Source organism: Nanorana parkeri, unplaced genomic scaffold, assembly GCF_000935625.1.
Source record: "Nanorana parkeri isolate BGI_ZX_2015 unplaced genomic scaffold, ASM93562v1 scaffold952, whole genome shotgun sequence".
NCBI lineage: Eukaryota > Metazoa > Chordata > Amphibia > Anura > Dicroglossidae > Nanorana > Nanorana parkeri.
In genome coordinates, this window is record NW_017307220.1 from 347,662 (window position 1) to 368,344 (window position 20,683).

The following is a 20,683-nucleotide window of genomic DNA, read 5'->3' on the forward strand; positions in this document are numbered from 1 at the left end:
TTGATGTTTATAACTGTTTTGTAGCTGCAAAGGCAAGCCAGGAACATGAGGATGACGGGTTTTAGTTTGATCATTCTCCTGAATACATTACAGTTACAGAGCGACATTTGTAACAACAGAAATGTATTATATCAGTCAGTTTCCAGCTGTAAAGATACATACAAATTATCCTGTTTAAAAGTTGCTTTTAACCTCATTTGTTTTGCTTAGTTTCCACCAGAGGTATTTAACCCCGGTGATTGATTTAATGTCTTGTATGTCTTTGAATTAGCTGGTAAATTGATTTTTTTCCCTTAGTTTCTGACGCCATCCGATTTCAGGGGAACTGGAGCTTTGTAAAAACATGCCCGTTGTTGATGGATTTGTACCGAAAGGTATGTAAGGCAGTAAGAATATTGACAAGAGTTGAATATCTTTCCTGCAGATATTGCTGCTTAGTTACCATGTACTGTGGCGGCCAGTCACATGGCCAATAGCATAGGCATTGGTCACATCATCTCTGGCAAAGAAGAGCATCAGTTAATCAGTGGCTGTGTTTGTGCCCTGATTTTCAGCAGATGTCACATGACCATGGTTACATTTTTATAATTTTCAGTGAAAAATATAATAATTTTACAGTCAATTTTAGGTCATCTGCTTTATTGAATAAGCCTGTAGGCTGGTAGTAATATATTTTATTTTCTGGTCTATTGAAGGTCACAGTACGTTTTAAACCTTCAAGTTATATTGCCTACAGGAGGCTTGGACACTACTAATTTGGGCCCGTCAAGGAGCAGACTAGACGGTCCATGGCTTGGTGGATTAGTAATCCGGCTCTGGAGTTGGGGGAAGTCCTTCCTTCTTTTCCTTTAGAAGATTCTCACGGTGGATGACAGTGTGTTGGGATGGGGAGTCCTGGGCATCTTGTTGGTGCAGGGGAATTAGTTATCGCATGAATCTTGGATCTCAATAAACATTCTGGGGCCATCCCATTCGGATTAAATCAGATAATGCCACAGTGGAGGCTTACATCAACCATTGAAGAAGCATAAAAATAGGTAGAGCAGATCCTTTCCTGGCAGACCTACATGTTCTAGCCTTGTCAGCCATGTACATTCCAAGTGCAATTCATTGACAGGCAGAATTACTCAGCCAAAAGTGTCTTGCCCCCGGAGGAATGGTCCCTTCACCTAGAGGTTTTTCAGGACCTGTGTTTCTGGTGGAGGACACTGAATGTGGACCTCCTGGCCCTTAGGTTTAACAGCAAACTGGACAGGTTTGTATCCAGGGGCAGAGATTCACTGGCATAAGCTGTGCATCATCTAGTGACTCTGTGGGATCAGTACACCCTGAGCTATCGCTAGTGGTTCCATGGGATCAGTACGCCCTGCGCCTCCCCTGAAACTTGGAGCTTGTCTGCTCCACAGGATCGCGATTCTGGTGATCCATATTAGCCCAAGCAGATGTGGTATGCCAATTTGGTAAGACTTCAGGCAGATGCACTATGGACCCTGCCAGACCATCCTGTTTTATGGTCTCTGGTTTTAATGGCATAGTTTTTGAAGCCTAGGTTGTAAGGGTCAGGGTCATCGCTGAGTCTGTAATTCCTATGATGATTAAGGCAGTGTTTTTTGTTTGCAAGTGTCCAATCCTTACGTAGGTGGCAGTGTGACCTGAAGTTTTAAAACTTCCTTTCCTGCGCCCCTCAATTGACTTTATATTTTTTTGGTGAGTACAAAAATCCTGTTTTTTTTTCTGTTTTGCCTTTTGAATATATTTAGTTTACATTTAAACAGTTCATTTAATATTGAGTTTGCAATTACAAATGCATCTGTTTTCTGCTTCTCCTTAGTTGTTTGTGCTGCTGAATGCTGAAAAGCTGACTTCACATGTACAGAGCATTTTGGATACACAGGAGGTCAATTGGCATCATGTTTTATCTTTTTTTTCCTGCCTTGTCATCTGCCAATCTGAGGCTCAGCATCTGGTGAAAGGTGATGGTTTGAGCTGTCTTGTTTACCCAGTCCATTTTACTATGTTGTTGTTTTTTTAGTTTTCATAACTGTCTATTCTATCTCTTGGTCCCTGTTCTAATTCTAGGCTATCAATACAACCGGGCCTCTTACTGTCTAAGCGGCCATTGGATGCCTAACCTACCTCTACCCTATAATGTTTACTGTTCCCTAAGCTAACACTAGCTAAGGAATTCCAAACCAAAAAGGGTGCTATTCCTTTAAATAATAACACTGCAAGTGTTCACTGCAACAACAGAAGATTCACCTGATAAGACCTAGTCAGGTGAATGTAACTCTTTATACAGCTGAGAAATCATAATTATCTTGCAGTATACAAATAGCTCAATGATACTGAATCAGAGATACCTCTGACAGGAATCTCAGGATTCTCACACAGGAGTCGTGGCAACATAATAGAAAGTGAAACTACACAGTGCAGGAACACTTGCCTAATATATCTCCTTTTTGGTTTGGATGAACTCAGCACAGAATCAGCATGCAGTATTTCTCAGTTCCACAACATATGGCATGAGGGCACACACATTGAATATTACCTCACGAAAAGACCATATATCTAACTGTGGGGTTTCCTAACCTTTTAGCAGGGGCAGGAAGCATATCCTATGAAAAGGAAGAATCTGTTTGTAACAGAACTCTATGGTAGTGGATAACATTAATGTAAACAAAACCACAGAAAGTGTATAAAAGAACAGTTCCCTACACCTGTTATTCCCTTCATGTGGAAGTGGATAGCAGTAGAATGACCGTCTTTGCACAGAGAGAGCTACACACTGTTAGGAGGTTACGGCCAATGTGGAGACAGTCAAAGCACTGAAATATTCTGAAGTTATACCATTTATTAGCCATTAGTTAGAGTGTCATTTACAAGACTACACCAATTTGTAGCAGCTCCTAACATTAGAACCTTTACATCAGTGCCCCATTGGAGTCAAACAGTTGATCAGGTACCCTCTGGTTACCCACATGTGGAGTCGTTTTGGCTTTAGATAAACTGGGCTGAGAGTTGGGTTGTGGCAGAGTAGCACTGAAAGCCAATTTAGGATTGGGTTTGGTTTCTGCTTAATTAAGTAAAGTTGCCTGATACTCATGTTAGTATGAACCTGTCATAAGAGAAATATAGAGGCTGCCCTGGTTGAAATCTCCTTCTGATGATGCTGTTATGCTGATGCTTAGGTTTCAGTCTTTTGAGTCACTGACTTAGAAACATATATGCCGTTTAGGAAAGTCAGAAAGTTACACGTGTTTATCTGCACACTTTTTCAGGGCAAGGGACTGTATTGAAGAAAACAGTTCAGCACGGCAGCTAATCAACTGGTATTTGTAGCAGGAGAGAATGGCATTGTCAGCCTCCATGTGTCTTTTATAACATAGTATACTCTAATGGAAGACCTTAATTTTCCAGCAGGTCTATAACTTTGCTATAGTCTTCAGCATTATTTTGTAACTCGGTAGCGGTCTTTATCTCTTGTAACACAGTCTTAACAGGTATATGATTGTAAACTAGGTGGGTGGTGTCGGTATAAGTGGTTTTAGAAGCAGAGTTTGTTTCATTGGGTTCAATTAAACAAATGCACACATGTCTTTGTATTACATGTTTTCAAACTCAAACATGCTTATTCGGTAAGGCAAAGTTCGATACCCATAGTAACCCATCAGCAGATAGCATTCCATTTCTTTTTCCTATTTCAGTGTTCTGCAATGGGGTTGCTTTGAATAAGTGCACTTGATACATCTTCATTGCTTTCTGCATTGTTATAAGGAGTTCATGTGTCCAGTTTGGTCACAAAGGTTCTTGTCTTGTCTTGCTGCAGATCTCTTAAACCGTCTCCTGTCTCAGGCCTTTGAGACCTATGAACTGGAGTATCTCATCACTGCTTTCCTCATTGCTCGCCAAGCTGCTCTTGAAGGTCCTGCCGCATTTATGTCCTACACGGAGTGGTTCAAGGTCAGATAGTTTCATCCATAGCTATGAAGAGAAATAAGATGTGTAACTTACTGGGGACTCCATGGTTTTGAAATGTGTTGTTCCAGACATGTCCTTCTCTTTGGTTATTATATGGACGGTTTGTGATGTTGCCATCCATGTTTACCCCACCAGCCATCCTCTTCTTTCTTCTCAACAAACTCTGAGGAAGAGAGACAGGTTGAAATGAGGCAATTGCAAGGGAAATTTGGAAGAGGGAACAAAATGAGACATGTTAATGGAGAAAAATGTTTGCAGTAGGGGACATATTCCGTGTCTGTGTACATGGGCTTCAGACTCAAAAGCAAGACAAGCACAGCAGGTTTTTAGTTACTTTCAGGAAAAAATGTTTTCTGTTATTATTAGGGTGAATTGCTTCTGACTTGCTTATGTAGGAAGGATGGAGCAGTTCAGATGATGCAGATAAGGACATGCTGTGCTTACCCATAATGCAAAGCAGACTCAGGAATATATGCAGGTTGAAACTTCTTTATAAGATCCAAGTCAAAATTTTAAGTGACCCTATCACTAGCTTGCAGGAGTTAGGTCAGACCTACCCTGCAAAAGAAGAGCATTGCTCATCTTTCTGGCAAGTTAAACCTTCATTCTCGAAAGGCAAAGGCCTCCCACTGCTATCAGGCACTTCCTTAGTGTGTCACATATTTGCACTGTGGTTCCTCCTGCCAACTGCTACATCATTACAGGACACAAGGGAGAGATTTAGCTCACTGCCTTCTGAAAATGTAGGTATTTAAGTTCTGTTCTTCTTTCAAAGGGTGGACTTGGTCTTATTTCTGTAGACTAATGACAGGGTCGCTTTAAATACTACTTCAGAAGCTTTCTCAATTGCCTCCCAGAAAAGAAGCAGCAAACAAACCCCCATGTACACAAGGCCAAATGAAATCACTTGGTGACATGATTAGAAGAAGGTGGGGAATTGAGGAAATCTAGAAAATGTCACCGTGCCTGGCTGATCTACCAATCCATGAGTGAAACCTAATGCAGACATGCTGGTAGGTTAATTGGCTTCTGTCTAAAGATTGGCCCTAGTATGGTTTTCTACTGATCGCAACCAAGATATGGTAGAAATTATCCCTGGTCAAGTTAAAGGACTGACTGTCTGGCTGAGCCTATATTTTTTGCTTTTGGTTTTCTAGGGCACGTTCGGTTCTCCCAGCTCCCATCAGAGCACCAGCAAAAAGTCTTTAGTCTTCCTGTTGAAGTTTCTTTCTGACTTGGTTCCATTTGAAACACCACAATACTTAAAGGTGAGCCTTTTCTTTTCTTGTTTGTGTCTGACACCTTCTCAGAGAAGCCTTCTTCTGCAATGCCATGCACCCCCACTTTTCAGAGTAGTGGAACGTTTTTTAACCTTTGCAGAAATGCTAGGGTGCTGGAGGTAATATCCCAGGGCTACAAACTGAAGTTTCTCTACTCGCCCCCTCCTTAGTTTGTCACCTGCAACCTCTCTGTATCACCGCACAGATTATTAGATCTCCATGGAGCCCTCTCTGGTCTTCTGGATCAAGGTTATTGCTCCAGTCACTGTTCCAGAACTTTCCAGGGGTTTTACTACAACTTGTTTACTGTTCCCAAGCCCAAAGGCTTCTCAAAACTCTGAAGGCCTTTATTCGAGTCCAGTTGACAATGACTGTCCAGACGGTCACACTAATTATTTGCAATGAAATCAGATTAAGCATTTTCAGTATAGGAGAGGAGTCTGCACAAGCTAAAGGTAAGACGAGTTCAGCTTTAAAGACTTCCTGTGTCATTCAATGGACAAGAAAGAAGACATGATGGTGACTCCGCTACTCCTCTGACATGTTTTGTCCAAAAACTAGGCTTAATTGTAGAGGTAAAAGAAACGGGGAGGGAAGAGGGTGGGTGTAAAGGTATTTATACAAGTGTATCGGAAAGGTGCAACAATCAACAAGCATTCTTACATGGTATGCCGAAACGTAAGATCTAACAGTGTACTTTCACGCCTCCGTCTTCTTTGCCAGTACAATTATGCAGAGTTTTGGGGCAAAACATGGCATAGGAGGAGTGGAGTCTGAGGTAAGAGGAGGTTACCTTCCACTTGGATACATTTTTATTATCCCTGGCATTCACAGCCAGGACCCCTTGCGCTTATGTTTGTTATGCGGTCCTTCACTTCTAGTACCAAGATCTAGACATTTGCTACTAGGGACGCACCGATACCAAGTATTTGTGCGAGTACTCGTTCTCGCCCAAATGCTCCTGACGCCTATCCCAATACCAGAACATCCGGTGTCAGGAAGCCGGGCAGCGAGCCCCCCGGCTTCCTGATTGGCCAGGAGCCCCCCGGCTTCCATGCTTCCACGTCACCCACCTAGCTTTCTTAATTGGACTTCCAGTTTTCGTATCGGTGAGTACCAAAAAAATATATATATATTGGTACTCGTACTTGATACCGAAAAACCATTATTAATGCATCCCTATTTGCTACCTATACTGGTACAGTTGCCAGTTCCTATAAATGTTTTTCATTACTTCCAGGTCCATATCCTACATTCACCATTCGTTCCCACAAAATTCCGCCCTTTGCTGATGGAATATATTACACTGGCCAAGACCCAGCTTGCAGATATGAAGGTACTCTTCCTGGAGTGTACAGACCCAAAGTCTCTTTACTACTGGGTTCCTATTTTTACTGTGTGTATTATTGTTTTCAAGGTTTCTATTGAAGATATGGGCTTGTATGAGGACCTGTCTGTTGGATCAGATAAAGATCAGGTGTGGAAAAGTTCACCTCGTTGGGTTTGTGTACTCTGGAGTCACTGTCTGGTATTTGAGACGGTTTCAAAATACCAGATGATTTTGTGTTGCTTCTGAGTTGGCTTGCCATTTTTTTTGTGGCCTCAGTTATTTGGTCTTTTGTTGTGGCCTCTAATATCACTGTTGCGTTTCTGATTAGATATTCTGAAAAACATTCCCATGGCATGTGCTTGAGAATGTAAATCTACAAATACTGGATATCTGCTAGTTAAAAAGGTCACATGCCCATTCAGGTTAGAGTGTATATTGCCTCCTGATAGCCCACCTGCTCCCCCATCAAGGTATACACACTGATCCACGCTCCCTTGCTTTTGTGGAACGGCAGTCCACCCTGGGAAATTTGCAGTGTGGGATGATGCGGCAGGTTACCTTGGTGTAACTTCCTTCCCACCCCCCGTCATAATTTTAGAGCTTGGTGATTGGCCAATTAGTCCAGAAAACTCATTTAGGAGAGGCCCCATTTTCTTCTGTATCTAGAACCCTTCTCCATTAGAGCTATGGAGCAGGGAGGTGTCACACTGACACTGTTTGAGGAGTATACCTTGCTTGAGAAGTGGGTTATCAGAAGGCAATGTCACTTTGCCCTGAATGAGCAGGTGACAGCATCTTTTTAAAGCTTAATAAAGACAGGTTATTTTTATCTGCCATGTAGTATGGATTGTTGCCATGTAGCTCCAGCATAGCTTATTATTTCCCTTCCTCCTGTGCAGCCACAGCCTCAGGCACAACAGGACGTGGAGAAGGCTCTAAAGATATTTGAGAATACTGGCAAGATACCAGCTAGTTTAATGGAAGCCAGGTATGGAACTGCTTTTCTTTTGTCTAGGCTGAAAAATTGCTGTTCTTTTGGAAATATGCTGGTAAGATAGTAATTATATTTTTTCACAATTAAATATTTCAAATTAAATATTTTTAAGCACGTTTAAGCCTTGTAAAACCTTCTACTGTGAAGTGACTTTGGGAAAGCATAGCGGCCTATTTAAAAGACCTAGAGGAAAAAGAAAACTGGAACACCGAATAAATGGTGAGGTCTGATTGTCCAATATATGACCCACCTCTGAGTTAAGCCGGCCACACACCTATAGATTTTCTGCAGATTTTCTATGGTCAGATGGAAAAAGTGCAACAGATTCCTCCATCTACACTAAACTGTGTGGATGGAGGAATCTCCCACTGGGCCAAGCTTCAGTATCTTGTTAGTCTGCCCCGCTGGCTGTCAAAATACCTGAACAATCTGATTGGATGCAGGCATTGTTCAAGTATTTTGACAGCCAGCGGGGTCGACTAGCAAGATACTGAAGCTTGGCCCAGTGGGAGATTCCTCCATTCACACAGTTTAGCGTAGATGGAGGAATCTGTTGCACTTTTTCCATCTGACCATAGAAAAAATGCAGATAATCTATAGGTGTATAGCCAGCTTTACTCAGTTAACTTGAAGAAAGAGCTGAATGATAACCTTTTAGCCTATTGATGCTACTTCATTGTTCTTTCACCAAGCTGGGGGTATTTCATTGTCCAAACTGTACAGCTTAAATGCAGTTGAGGTCCTGTACCTCGCTATTCTGTCTGGCAGTCATTCCTGAATCACAAGTCTGGCTAAAGATTATTACAATTCAAACACTTTTGTACATTAGCCTTGACTTTGCTTCAATCCCTGCAGGTATCCAGTGGTAACTAATTGTTTGCTTCCTTCCATGGCTAAACAGTTTGATACTACACTTGTGCTTCACAAATGTGCCAAACGTGAAACGTTAGCCATGTCTGCTGCACCAATGCTACAAAGCAACATGCTTACATTATGCCAGAATTTCTGGAACAAAATCATTTGGAGTAATGAGACCAGAATTGAACTTTATGCTCACTTTAAACGCTATGCTTGGAGAGGAGTCAACAAAGGGAAGCACACCATCCCTACTGTGAGGCTTTTTACCAAAATGAAGCAATACACAATAATATAAACTATGGATATGCAAACTTTTGAGCAGGACCATTTTAATATTTTCTTTATTGTTATGGTTTGTTTATTGTGCTGTTTCGTGATGCCTGATCGTTTTGTTTGAATCGCATTCAAAATATCTGTAAGAAATAAGTCAAGGCAACTGGACTTGCTGTATTTTTCTTAAAGACGTTTCACTGGTCATCTATCCAACTTTCTCTATTCAAAATAACTTGTACAAAAATGATCTGGGAATAAATATGGTGAATGTCGCTCCAATCCACATAATCTGTTAGTCACAACCTGGTGTTGATAGCATTTGCAGAATTGGAGCTAGGTGTTAATAACCTGCCCCGAGAGAGGTGTTAAAACAGCATTGTGTGTGGCAGACAATAGATGTGTACATTAAAAATAAGAAAAAAGAAGCATTTTTGGTTTGGTCACTCCTGGTTTCTTGAAAAAGGTCCACATCTTTTGCCAGGATTATGTACAGCTGTATGTACTGCATATGTATAGAAATAAACAGAAGCTTAAGTTCTAGACTGCTATTGTAAAAATGTGCTGTGGCTATCATTTACCACTTTTGCCTGCTCCAAAAATACATTCTGTTGATTTGATTTACAGCATTTTCCGGAGGCCATACTTTACATCGCGCTTCCTGCCTGCACTCCTCACCCCCAGAGTGGTCAGTATACTACTTCCAGTGTGCCCCAGTATGTGCAAATCATGTGGAAAGTCAAATGATGTCATTATAATGTTGGTTATGGATGGAGATGAAAGTTTACAGTTTCTTCTTTTTGTTTTTTTATATAGCTGCCGAAGGTTCCAGATTCACTCATGTTACTCATTGATGCATTGAAACGGTGAGAAAATTGAATGTTCATGAGCTTGAACCTTTCTAGTTGCCTGATGGTTGCAGAGTGTCATTTTGTTCTTTGCTGTCGCTGCTCTTCTCAAGTAAGCTCATGAAACAATCTCATGCATGATTGCTCCGAGCTCCGGAAACCCATGGCAGTACAGAGAATGGAGGGAATCCCACTACAGATTGTGTTCCTGGTATGAATCAATCCCAGGACCCCAGCACTGCATGCAAGATTGACCACCCCTTAGACACCATGCTAAAAGCAAAGCTGTCATTAGTTGTCACACCCTTAACCCCTTTTTTTAACCCCTGCAATTTGTATATAAATGTTCTTCAGCATGATGTTTTGTGCTGAGGAGACATCTATAAATATAAATTCTTTGGCAGCTTTGGTCCCCACTAACAATCAGAGTGGTTCTCAATAATGTGATCACGTTGTCAGCTATGATAGGGATAGCTTGCAACCTAAAATCTTCATTTAGGAAAAAAAAATGGTTCCAGCTTGCAGAGGCCGCAGCAGCTTGTAGATGGCAGTGTCCATCTGTTTAGTACGGTGAGTGTTTAATACAATTATAGTATAGAAGAAGTAAAATAAAGTGTGTGTGTACACGCACTTGTCAGCCTGCAATAAAAACCATAGCAGGGTTTTAATTAGAACAGTGAAGCAAATCACACCCTTATAGGCCCCTAAAGTTACTTAGATGTGCAAATCAATCATACAGCTATAGTCGTCTTAACTGATACATACTAATGCTGCTGAATTTGGCCTGGCCATCTAGGCTTCAATTATCTCTGAGCACAATTGGGATAAAATACGCAATAAGCTCTGCTAAGTAATCATTGGTGGTAAAGAGTACAGAATATGTTGCCGCAAGGTGGCCTGGAAGCCCCTGATTTTCAGGTGCCTACAGAAAAGAATTTGGAGGTTTGGGAAACATTGGTACTATGGCACACCTCGAACGCATGCCAAAAGGCAATGTAGGCACAGCTCAAAAGGAAGTTAAGGCCTCATATCGAACTAGGAGCGTGATTTTCCTGAAAGCTGAAGTTTGTATACTACAGGTGGCCAGGTTTTGGTGGCTTCTGGGGTGCTCATCAATATCGGTGATCTCATTGTCCTTAATGGAAGATACTGTAGATACATGTACCCTATGGTCAATACGGTAAAGTGAACCTCTTATCTTGCCCAGTATGGTATTACTGTATTACAATACTAACTCATGTAATGTGCTCAGTGAAAACACACCATAACTTCCCCTTTCATATCGGTCTTTATCATTGCAGAGCCGATAAGATTCCTGCAAACATGCTCAGCTCGTATCTAGATGCCTGTGAACTACAGAAGCATCGGAAGTTGGAAGGTGAGGACTCTGGGTGTTTGAATCATGCCAGGACAATGATTAACCAGTCAGATTAGTTGCATTGTTTAATGAGCTCACAAAACCAACACATCACAAGCCTAAAGACTCAATATGACATATCATGATACGGAACTCCCCAATTATTCCAGGGGAAGAGTCAAATACACAGATGAAATACATACAGTATATTGGAGATGCTTTACCTGCCAAAAGATTTGTATTTCTGTCCCTCCTCTCCTGAGATTTTCACAGTTCTGCACAGCCCTGTCTGGCAGAGCAGGAGACCTGATTTTTCGCTGCAATTATTGGTGGGAACAGCTGGGATAGGAACTTTTGGCAACATGCAACCGGGGTTCCGTGAAGATTTAAAGTGACATTAAAGGCAAAAAAATGTTTCCCTCCCCCCAATGTTAATGTTAGCACTTACCTTAAATGATGTCTCTTAATCCGATCTTCTTTGCTGATGTTTTAATCAGTCTCTTCAGCGGTGCGGCGGCTCTCCGATCCAGCGCTGACTCCTCTGTCCTTGCAGGCACTTCCGATCCAGCGGAGTCTGCATGCGGGTGCACGCGTACATAGACTTACCTTGCGTCTCTGCTCGTCTCCCGGCTGAAAATACGAACTGCGCATGCACCCGCCCCAAGATGCTTTGCGGCCACGCAGTCAGTTTCGTTTTCTCGGACGGGAGCGCGCAGCGAAGACGGGGGTAAGTGTAAACCCTTTAACCCCTTTGTGACTGACGACGTACAGTGTACGTCGCCAGCATCGGGGCTGTTTAAATAGACTCCCGGGGGCTTTTGCTTACCTGTCGCCAGATCGCTTCTGTGTCCCGTAGAAGGGGACGCCCCCCCCGCCGTGCTTCCCGGGCTCCGTTGCCCCTCCTACGGGACCGGGACCGGCTTTCTTTGTGTCGGCGGGGAGCTGGGGAAGAGATCGACGAACTTCCGTTCATCGATCCCCTCCTCGTTCTATGGGACCGGGAGCGATGTAGATTGCATCACTTCCGGTCCCTGGGCTGTCAGTTCTGGGCTCCTGCAGCCCAGCTATAAGCTATTGAAGTGCGATCTGCACTTCAATAGCTTATTTCTAGTGTAAAGGTGACACTGGGGGTCTTTTGGACCCCCAGCATCACCTTAAAGAGTACCTGTCACTACCATCTGCTATCACATGGGGGGCTTGTAAGCCCTCCTATGTGATAGCAGTCAAAGTAAAGTAAAATAAACAAAACAGTTTTTAAAATTAAATATAATAATAATGTAAAAACATTTTTTAAAGTCCCCCGCGAGCGGGGGACTTTAAAAAATGAAAACAACGAAGACGCTACACATGTTGGGTATCGCCGCGCACGCCCAAGTAAGAGCAATAATTCTAGGGCCAGTATTTTGGGGTATCTCTAAATTGATGACCTGTGGGGGCTTTTAAAGCATCTTCTGTGGACTTTTTGGGGTACTGCAGTTTTTTGCCGTTTCACGGACGCACGCAATTTGTAATCTGGGCATGTTGGGTATCGTTTTTACTCGTTGTAACCTCATCTTTTATATTTCATTAAAAAAATGGGTATTTTGTTGTATTTTGGGGCATTTAATTACATTTTTCACTAAATTTTGGTGTTTACTAAGGAGTTGCGCTAATATTGCGCAACATAAAAATTTGCAACTACCACCATTTTATTCTATAGGGTCTTGGCATTCAGAAAATATATAATGTTTGGGGGGTCATTAAGTCATTTTCAGGCCTAAAATGTGGAATATAACATGGGTGTAAAAAATGAAAAAAAGGCCTCAGTCATGAAGGGGTTAATGCTGAACTCCAGGAATCTTCGGTGTACTTTTTATTTTCTTTCATTAATATTGAAAAATCAATCTAATAATTTATGTTATGTGCTACTCTTGCTGTACTTCCATCACCAACTCCCTCCCCCTAACTAAATAATACAATAAGTGTTGTGACGGATGCTTGCTGTTTGCTATGGATCTCCCTCCCCACATGGAGAATCTATAAAATGTTTACTTTTATGATCCATTAGGCAATGAGAAGATGGATGTGTCATTGAATGAGGAGCCCATGGCGAGGTTACAGGCAGCACTTTGGGAGCTGAGACCATATGTCATGGAAGGCAAGCGATATGATGGTGGGTGATAAGTGGCAACTATAGGTAACATTTTAAAATCTGTGTGTACAATTAGTACTACTTAAAAAAATGAAAACACTGAAATCAGCTGATTAAGGGCAAAGCGGTTCTGTCTGCTATTAATGCACCCTCTAAGCTTACCCATCAGCAGTCCCTTGCCACCTTCTTACTGCAGAAGACCACTGTCAGCAACCTACAGTGTTGAAGCCTATCTGGGTGGATGACATTATACAACCCTCCCACCTGACTGTCTTAGTGCTGGCAACTGAGGCCCAAGTACATAGTGGAGGTCACATGCTTTCCTATAATCAGAAGCCTATCTCTATTACGGCAGTGTATTGAGGAGGCAGTGAAGGAGCCTGGACTGGTGAGTATACCTGGCTAGGGGGAAAACGATCAGCATACATGGGGCACCCTCTTGGGTCCTGACTCTGGCGGACTGAAGTTTTTGGCTGCCAATGAAGAACATTTCTTGGCTCCCGGAGAAAGGAAAGTTACCAAAAAGAAATAAGGTGCTTAGGAGGGCCATTACTACCTGACTTTTATATAACTTATTATTACTCTGATGTAATATGCAGCACTTTATAACAGTGTTTATAAAGTAGTCCCTCCCATATATGTTCTTGTGCCTCAAGTACTAAAGTCTGTTAAAGTGGACTTTTATTTAGATATTGAAACAGAAAAAAGGCAGCTTTGGCTGCAATGCTCAGCTGTTCTCTGGTATTGTCCCTCCAGACTCACTACTCCCCAATCCAGTGCTACTCCTTATCTGGGTTCAATGATGCCCAGCGTCATGTAACCCGCTTCTTTTGAGGCCAGGCTGTTATGGAACTTCCCCCTCTGGGGCATGCCCATCCTCAGAAACCCCTGTATAAAAAACTTTTCGGACCCGGCCTAAAGCGTCTCAGCGGCTGAAACATAATCCAGTTTTCTCTGTAAATGATTATTTACTTAACCTTCTAACTATCATAGTGGGATTAATTTGACAGACAGATGTTACATTTGAACCTGTGGGAAGTAGACCTGTCGGAGTGGAGATTTGCTCCTCACTTTGGAGATATCCCCTCTCATCTCTGGTTGTGTCTCTGGGGCAGGAAGTGAAGGGACAGTGTCCACTGACTACTACATTGAACTCTTTTCCAGAGGTCTCATCCCAGGTGGCTGTGATTTCGGATAGGCTGACGGCAGTGATGGGATCTGGTAGTACAAACACCATTTCTGTGATCTCAGAGCCACTTTTTTCTTGTAGAATTGAAGAGCTGGAGCCACAGGAACTGACGGTGAGTTTAAGTTATTTTTTTAATTTTTTTTGTCTGCACACCATGGGCCTACCTAACCTATTTCTCTTTTGTCAGGTGTCTGACTTACTCCTCACATCCTTTTGCCATTGTGTCATGGCAGCCTCCAGTACAAATCCACCTGATCGGTAACCCACAAATATATTATAGTATAATATAAGTGTATATGGCTCATTGTTTGTGGGCACCTAAATGTGTTGGACATCCCATTCCAAATCCATGGGTATTATGGAGTTGGTCAGTCATTGTGGCTATAACAGCCTCCACTCTTCTAAAAAATATTGGAGCATTCCTGAGGGAATTTGTGCCCATTCAGCCAAAACATTTCTGGGGTCGGGTACTAATGTTAGACAAGAAGACCTCGCTTACAATAGGCTTTCCAATTCAACCCAAAGATGTTCAGTAGGGTTGAGGTCAAGACTCTGGTGTGTAGGATCAAGCCATGTCTTTATGGAGCTGGATTTGTACACAGAGGCACAGTCCTGCTGGAACAGAAAAGGGTCTTCCTCAAACTGCTGCCACAAGGTTGGAAGAGTACAATTGTCTAAAATGTCTTTGTATGTTGTAGCATTAACAGCACCCTTCATTGGAAACACCAGAACTCCATGAGTTGGCCATATAGTACATGTGACAGTCAGGTGGTCGAAAACATTTAGCTCATATATACACCTGTGATGTTTTTTTCACATTGGATGGAAACTGTTAAAATCTAACTCCACCCTAAATCTTTTTCATGTTTGGCTAGAGTGGGGAAAGATAAGAACCTCTGTCCATTTTTACTACTGTCTGTGCCCTCCTGGACGATCGCAGATCCCAAAAAATGCCCATGGTTTTGAAATGAGATGCCCAACAAGCTCATATACAGGTGAAACTCAAATAATTAGAATATCGTGCAAAAGTAATTGCAGTAAGTGCTGCAAAAGGGGCCCAAACCAAGTACTGAGTACGTATGCATGCTTGTACTTTTCAGAGGTCCGATATTGTTCTATGTACAATACTTGTTTTATTGATTGCATGTAATAATCTACTTTTTTGAGGTTGTGGATTTGGGGTTCTTGGGGTTTTCATGAGCTGTAAGCCATAATCATCACAATTATGACAAATCACGGCTTGAATTATCTTGCTTTGCATGTAATGAGTCTATCTCATATATTAGTTTCACCTTTTAAGTTGCATTAGTGAAATAAATGAACTTTGTACAATATTCTAATTATTCGAGTTTCACCTGTAGGTGTGAGAGTCAGGTGCCACAAACCTTTGGCTATGTAGTATATAAATGAATTCAATTTCTATTTAGGATGACATCTGCTTGATGTGAAATAACTTAATATTATATGAAAGCTGTATATATACAAGTAAAGACAATATATTTTACTTGGCATGAGTTACTAGTAAAATAGTATCGGCATATGTCGCATACCTTGTTACTAAAACACTTTTCTTATTCAATAGCCAGGGACCATGGCCAACCCTATATGTGAAGATGCTGTTTGGGCATCGTAGGGCCCTTTTTGCTTTGCTGACCAGGATCTTGCAGCTCTTGTGTCATCAGGTGAGTCTACATGACTGTAGATGCATAATTAGTCCTGTAGAGACCAATCCTTAACATTGTGAAACGTTTAATAACAAATACCTATATACACATTTATAGGGCTTACGATTGGTCCAGATAGATCCTAAAGGATTGTTTTTCCCATATACACATCCATTGGTTAGCTCATGAGCATAAAGCAGTCTACACAACATGGCAAGACCTTTTTTTCTGCCTCCTCCTGGCCCTCACTCTTAGTGAAGCTGTCCATTATGGTGATGGAGCAGCTGTGGGGCCACATGTGCACAAAGTCAGCATCTGATTTGCCACAAGTACCGGCTCTCCCTTTCCTATTCTGTGCACCAGTGTGCACATATTTTAAGAAGGATTCGGGTACTTACACTAGCTGCAATTCATAATATGTTTAACAATTTGTATTACATACATAGCTGTATTAATTGGTGTGTAAAATCAGTGCTGGGTCAGTGGGAGGAAGAGATTGCCACTGTCTGCCCTGCAATAATAGGGATTGTGCTCCATAATGCCAAGGGGACACTGTACTGTAGAGTCACATGACCAGTAGGTGGTATTGCAGGTGTAATCTAACATTTCAGCTCCAGGTCTCTGTAAGCCACTGGAAGTTCTGTGTGAAAGGTCCACAAACAGATAAGAGATCTCCTATTTCTTGGAAATTCTTACATTTTACTGTATTAACTTGTATTGTCCTGTTTCATTCCAGGCTCCACTTCTGAAAGACGCCCATGTAGTAGGACTTGCTGCTTTCTCAGTCCATTTACATGAGTGTCGAAAGTCCCTGGAGTCCCCAAGTTCTGATGCCCCCTCATTGGACAAGTTCTGGGAAGCTCTGCTAAAACTGCAATGTTCAGGTTCTTTTCCTTTAGTTCTCAGGTAAGCCTACAAACAGTTCAGAAAAGGGGAGATGCCGCATACCATATAATGCATGGAATCCATACTTGCTAGTCCATTGTATCACAACCCTTTTACCTACTCGTATATTTGCCATTATATTTAAATGTGTGATGTAATGCATTGTTTAGCAGCCAGTCTTGCTTAAAGAGACCCTGATGCCACATTGTTCATTTCAACAAAAAGCTTCCCATAAGATTATATGAGCATTGACTGTATTTTAGGCACCTTATTTACTTGCGAAAGCTCTAGGACTGCTGCTGGGCGCTGCCAACTTGGATGTGGCGTCAGCAGCCCCAGGACATTCAATCTAGAAGATATGTAGTCCGCACACCATTCTGCTTCGGAATGTCCTTTTTATTTTTATCCCTTTAGCATGACATGTGAATGCAACGTTTCGGAGCCTCACAGGACCCCTTCGTCAGGCAAAGTGTCTTTGTCTTTGCCTGACGAAGGGGTCCTGTGAGGCTCCGAAACGTTGCATTCACATGTCATGCTAAAGGAATACAAATAAAAAGGACATTGCGAAGCAGAATGGTGTGCGGACTACATATCTTCTAGACGTACATTGTGTCGCCATCCACCAGTTGTTCCAGCACCCGTTGGATTTTGGGGTACATCGGTACGATGGGCGAAGGGGATATTACAAAGACCCAGGAGATTCAAGTCACTCGAGTAACACTCTATAGCAGGCGTAGGCAACCTCAACATTCCATCTGTTGTGGAACTACAAGTCCCATGAGACGCTGCAAGACTCTTGTAGCAACAGGTATGACACCCCCCCGAGTGTCACAGACATGATGGGATATGTGGTTTCACCACAGATAGAAGTACCGAGGTTGCTCAGGACTGCTGAACCCCTCCCGTCTATTGTAGTCCTTTCATAGGGTGGCAACCCTACTTCTTTCTTAATACAGTACAGTGAGTGAGGGTTGTCACCCTAGGACAGGAAGTGTGTTACTGGCAGGATCACCAGGTACAAATAAAGCAATTAAAAAAACGAAAAAGAAAACAAATACAGCCACCGCATCTATGGATTGGTATGCTGCAACATTACATTTTGTTCTTGGCTTTAGATATTCTTTAATGTCTCTTTCTTCAGACACACATGATCATGTCATGATTTTCTTCCAGGTTCTGTACAGGGGCCATTTCCTATGCGTGCTGCAGGTTCTCGCCCATTTCCCCAGATGCATCCTCCGACTCTTTCCCTCCACTGTTCATGCGCAAGGTAATTCTGTACTATCAGGTGTTCTGTAGTTTTGTCAAAGGGTGACAACACTGTTCCTCCATAGATAGAGTGGATGAGCGTTGTCACCCCAGGACAGGAAATGTGTTGGGGAGTCATTGGGTAATAGTGATCACAATGTGATTACTTTTAATATTGAACACAGAAAAGGGAAGTGTACTGGAAGGACTAGAACCCTAAACTTCAGAAGGGCCAACTTTGATAAGCTGCGCAACCTAGTGGGGGAAATAAAATGGGAAAACTTATTTCAAAACCTAAACACAGACCAGATGTGGGATTGTTTTAAAAACACAGTACATACTGCTACTTCAAAGTGTATACCTTTAGGGAGCAAAAATAAAAGATCAAAGACTAAACCAATATGGTTTAATAAAACTGTAAAACAACAAAGATGAAAGGAAAGGGAAAATGGCTAAAAAGAAACTAATGCAGCCACCACATTTAAGGATCGGTACATTGCAATATATCACATTTTGTTTTCAGGTTTAGATACATTTTAACTTGCGCCCCTTTCCAGCTACATATACCCACCTTCCGTTCACCCCTCTTCACTTTGCTCATATTGCCGGGAACAAGGAAATAAAAATGCCCTGGAGCTTTCTCAGGGCTACGTACTTTGTCCCAACCCTCATGTGACAGCACTGGGGCTTGAGCAACCAATCACCAGCATTGTCATGTATGAGCAAGTATACAAATGCTTCCCCGTACTTTCTCCCATCCCTCATGTGACAGCACTGGGGCCTGAGCAACCAATCACCATCACTGCCATGTATGAGCAAGTACACAAATGCTTCCCCATGGGGGAACAGGGACTAATGCATCCACCACTTCTAAGGACTAGTAATCTGCAGTATATTACATTTTTGTTCTTGGCTATTAGATACGCTGTAAGGTATTCTGTTCCTTTGTGATTGACAGATACAGCACCTTCTGCCCAGACTGGTCCTGGAAACAAGGAGGGAAGGCATGGTAGAGGAAGAGATGGACACCACGGTTGTTTTCAGTGCCCTGTCCCTTCCTTCCCCAGAATGGAAAGAAGCTGCACTTTCTCTATGGCGCCAGACATGTGTGCAGGAACTTTTTAAAAAGGATTTATTCCAGGTACGGCTTGGCGTTTTCAGTGACAGGCTTATCTAACGCCATGATCTTGGTGCATGTACAAGAGTGGTCAACGTTTAGCATTTGTCAGAGCACATGGATGATTTTGGTTTGTTTCATGTAGTAATCTGCTGTTTTAGCTTTCATTCAGGGACTGGCTGCTGTGGGAGATGTCTCTAAATCCTGACGTAGATCCTCTGTCTGACATGGAGAGGTGAGTCTGACTACATGAATAGGAATGATCGGATAACTTTTCATTATACTGAGAATGCTGTTCTCTCTCCAGGCAGGACTACCAGCGATGGGCAGTCAAACAGTTTTTTCTCCCCAAATCCTCTGCTATTGGTGGATGTGGAAACAATTTGGAAAAGGCCTGTTCAACAATAGTTGATGCCGTCTTAGATTTTAGCGCTGGGTAAGTTCATTCTTCAGATATGTGTGTGAAGGTTCTCATTCATCCAGGTCACGGTATATCTGTAAAAAAATAAGTCAAGGCAACTGGACTTGCGGTTTTTTTCTTGAAGACGTTTCACTTGACAACCGACCAGCTTTCTCAATTCAGAATGACATGTACAAAATTCCTTTGGGAATAAATATGGTGAATGGATGGAATTGATTAGAGCACATGTGTCAAACTCAAGGCCCAGGGGCCGAATCCGGCCCACCGGGCCATTTCCTAGACTTTTACTTTCAGATCTTGGTATTAAGTTATTACTAAAACCAGTGATTGAATGCAGAGGCAATTATGATAAAGATTAGATACATTTATATAGTTTTACAGGCCCTTTGAGGGCAACCATAATGTTGACGCGGCTCTCGATTAAATTGAGTTTGACACCCCTGGATTAGAGCAACATTCACCATATTTATTCCCAAATAAATTTTGTACAAGTCATTCTGAATTGAGAAAGCTGGTTGGATGACAAGTGAAACATCTTTCATACAGCAAGTCCAGTTGCCTTGACTTATTTTTTACAGATATTCTTCAGATACTTAAAGCCTATCTCTGGGCAAACAAATAAAGGGGCTACTCCTGCACTGCAAGGGTTAAGTACTCTTATGTCTAGGGGCTGGAGGAAAGCAGATTTGCCTGAATCCGCTCCCCTGGTGGTGAGTGCTGTCTTTTTTTCTCCCCCTGTGCTTTTTCTGCTGAAATGTCCCTCCACGTCCTGACTTCTAATGCAGGCATGTAAAACCTGCATTAGACTCTATGATGTCAGCAGTCCTTAGACCACCAGAGCCCAGGGGACAAGAGGCTGCGGGGACCAGTCTAGCAGTCTCGAGGGAGCCAGCAGGAGCGAGAATCGGGTAAGTAAATCTGCTTTACTTCAGCCACTGACAAAAAGTAGCACTTAACTCTTGCCATGTTGGGGTAGCTGAAGACTTTGTCCCCGCCCCCTGTTATGACACTGGTACCTGAGCAGCCAAGCACCAGCGCTCTGTATGGCCAAAGCTCGGGTTCACTTTAATGGTTGACCCCTGTCAGATAGCTAAATACACAACTAATCACATA

The 20,683-nt window shown here is 42.4% G+C and overlaps 1 protein-coding gene across 1 annotated transcript in view; it reads left to right on the plus strand.

Annotated features, from left to right (window-relative positions):
* Nucleotides 1-20,683, plus strand: part of FANCA (Fanconi anemia complementation group A) — a 55,672-nt gene that overhangs the window by 16,055 nt on the left and 18,934 nt on the right. Inside the window, exons 12-30 of the mRNA XM_018566476.1 lie at nt 298-374; nt 1,832-1,973; nt 3,827-3,960; nt 5,136-5,246; nt 6,499-6,594; nt 6,676-6,735; nt 7,488-7,576; nt 9,338-9,398; nt 9,527-9,576; nt 10,860-10,936; nt 12,963-13,067; nt 14,211-14,347; nt 14,423-14,493; nt 15,818-15,917; nt 16,636-16,805; nt 17,958-18,054; nt 18,991-19,173; nt 19,311-19,384; nt 19,457-19,585. Coding sequence (XP_018421978.1) covers nt 298-374; nt 1,832-1,973; nt 3,827-3,960; nt 5,136-5,246; nt 6,499-6,594; nt 6,676-6,735; nt 7,488-7,576; nt 9,338-9,398; nt 9,527-9,576; nt 10,860-10,936; nt 12,963-13,067; nt 14,211-14,347; nt 14,423-14,493; nt 15,818-15,917; nt 16,636-16,805; nt 17,958-18,054; nt 18,991-19,173; nt 19,311-19,384; nt 19,457-19,585 — 1,963 coding nt within the window. The remainder of the gene's footprint in view (nt 1-297; nt 375-1,831; nt 1,974-3,826; nt 3,961-5,135; nt 5,247-6,498; nt 6,595-6,675; nt 6,736-7,487; nt 7,577-9,337; nt 9,399-9,526; nt 9,577-10,859; nt 10,937-12,962; nt 13,068-14,210; nt 14,348-14,422; nt 14,494-15,817; nt 15,918-16,635; nt 16,806-17,957; nt 18,055-18,990; nt 19,174-19,310; nt 19,385-19,456; nt 19,586-20,683) is intronic.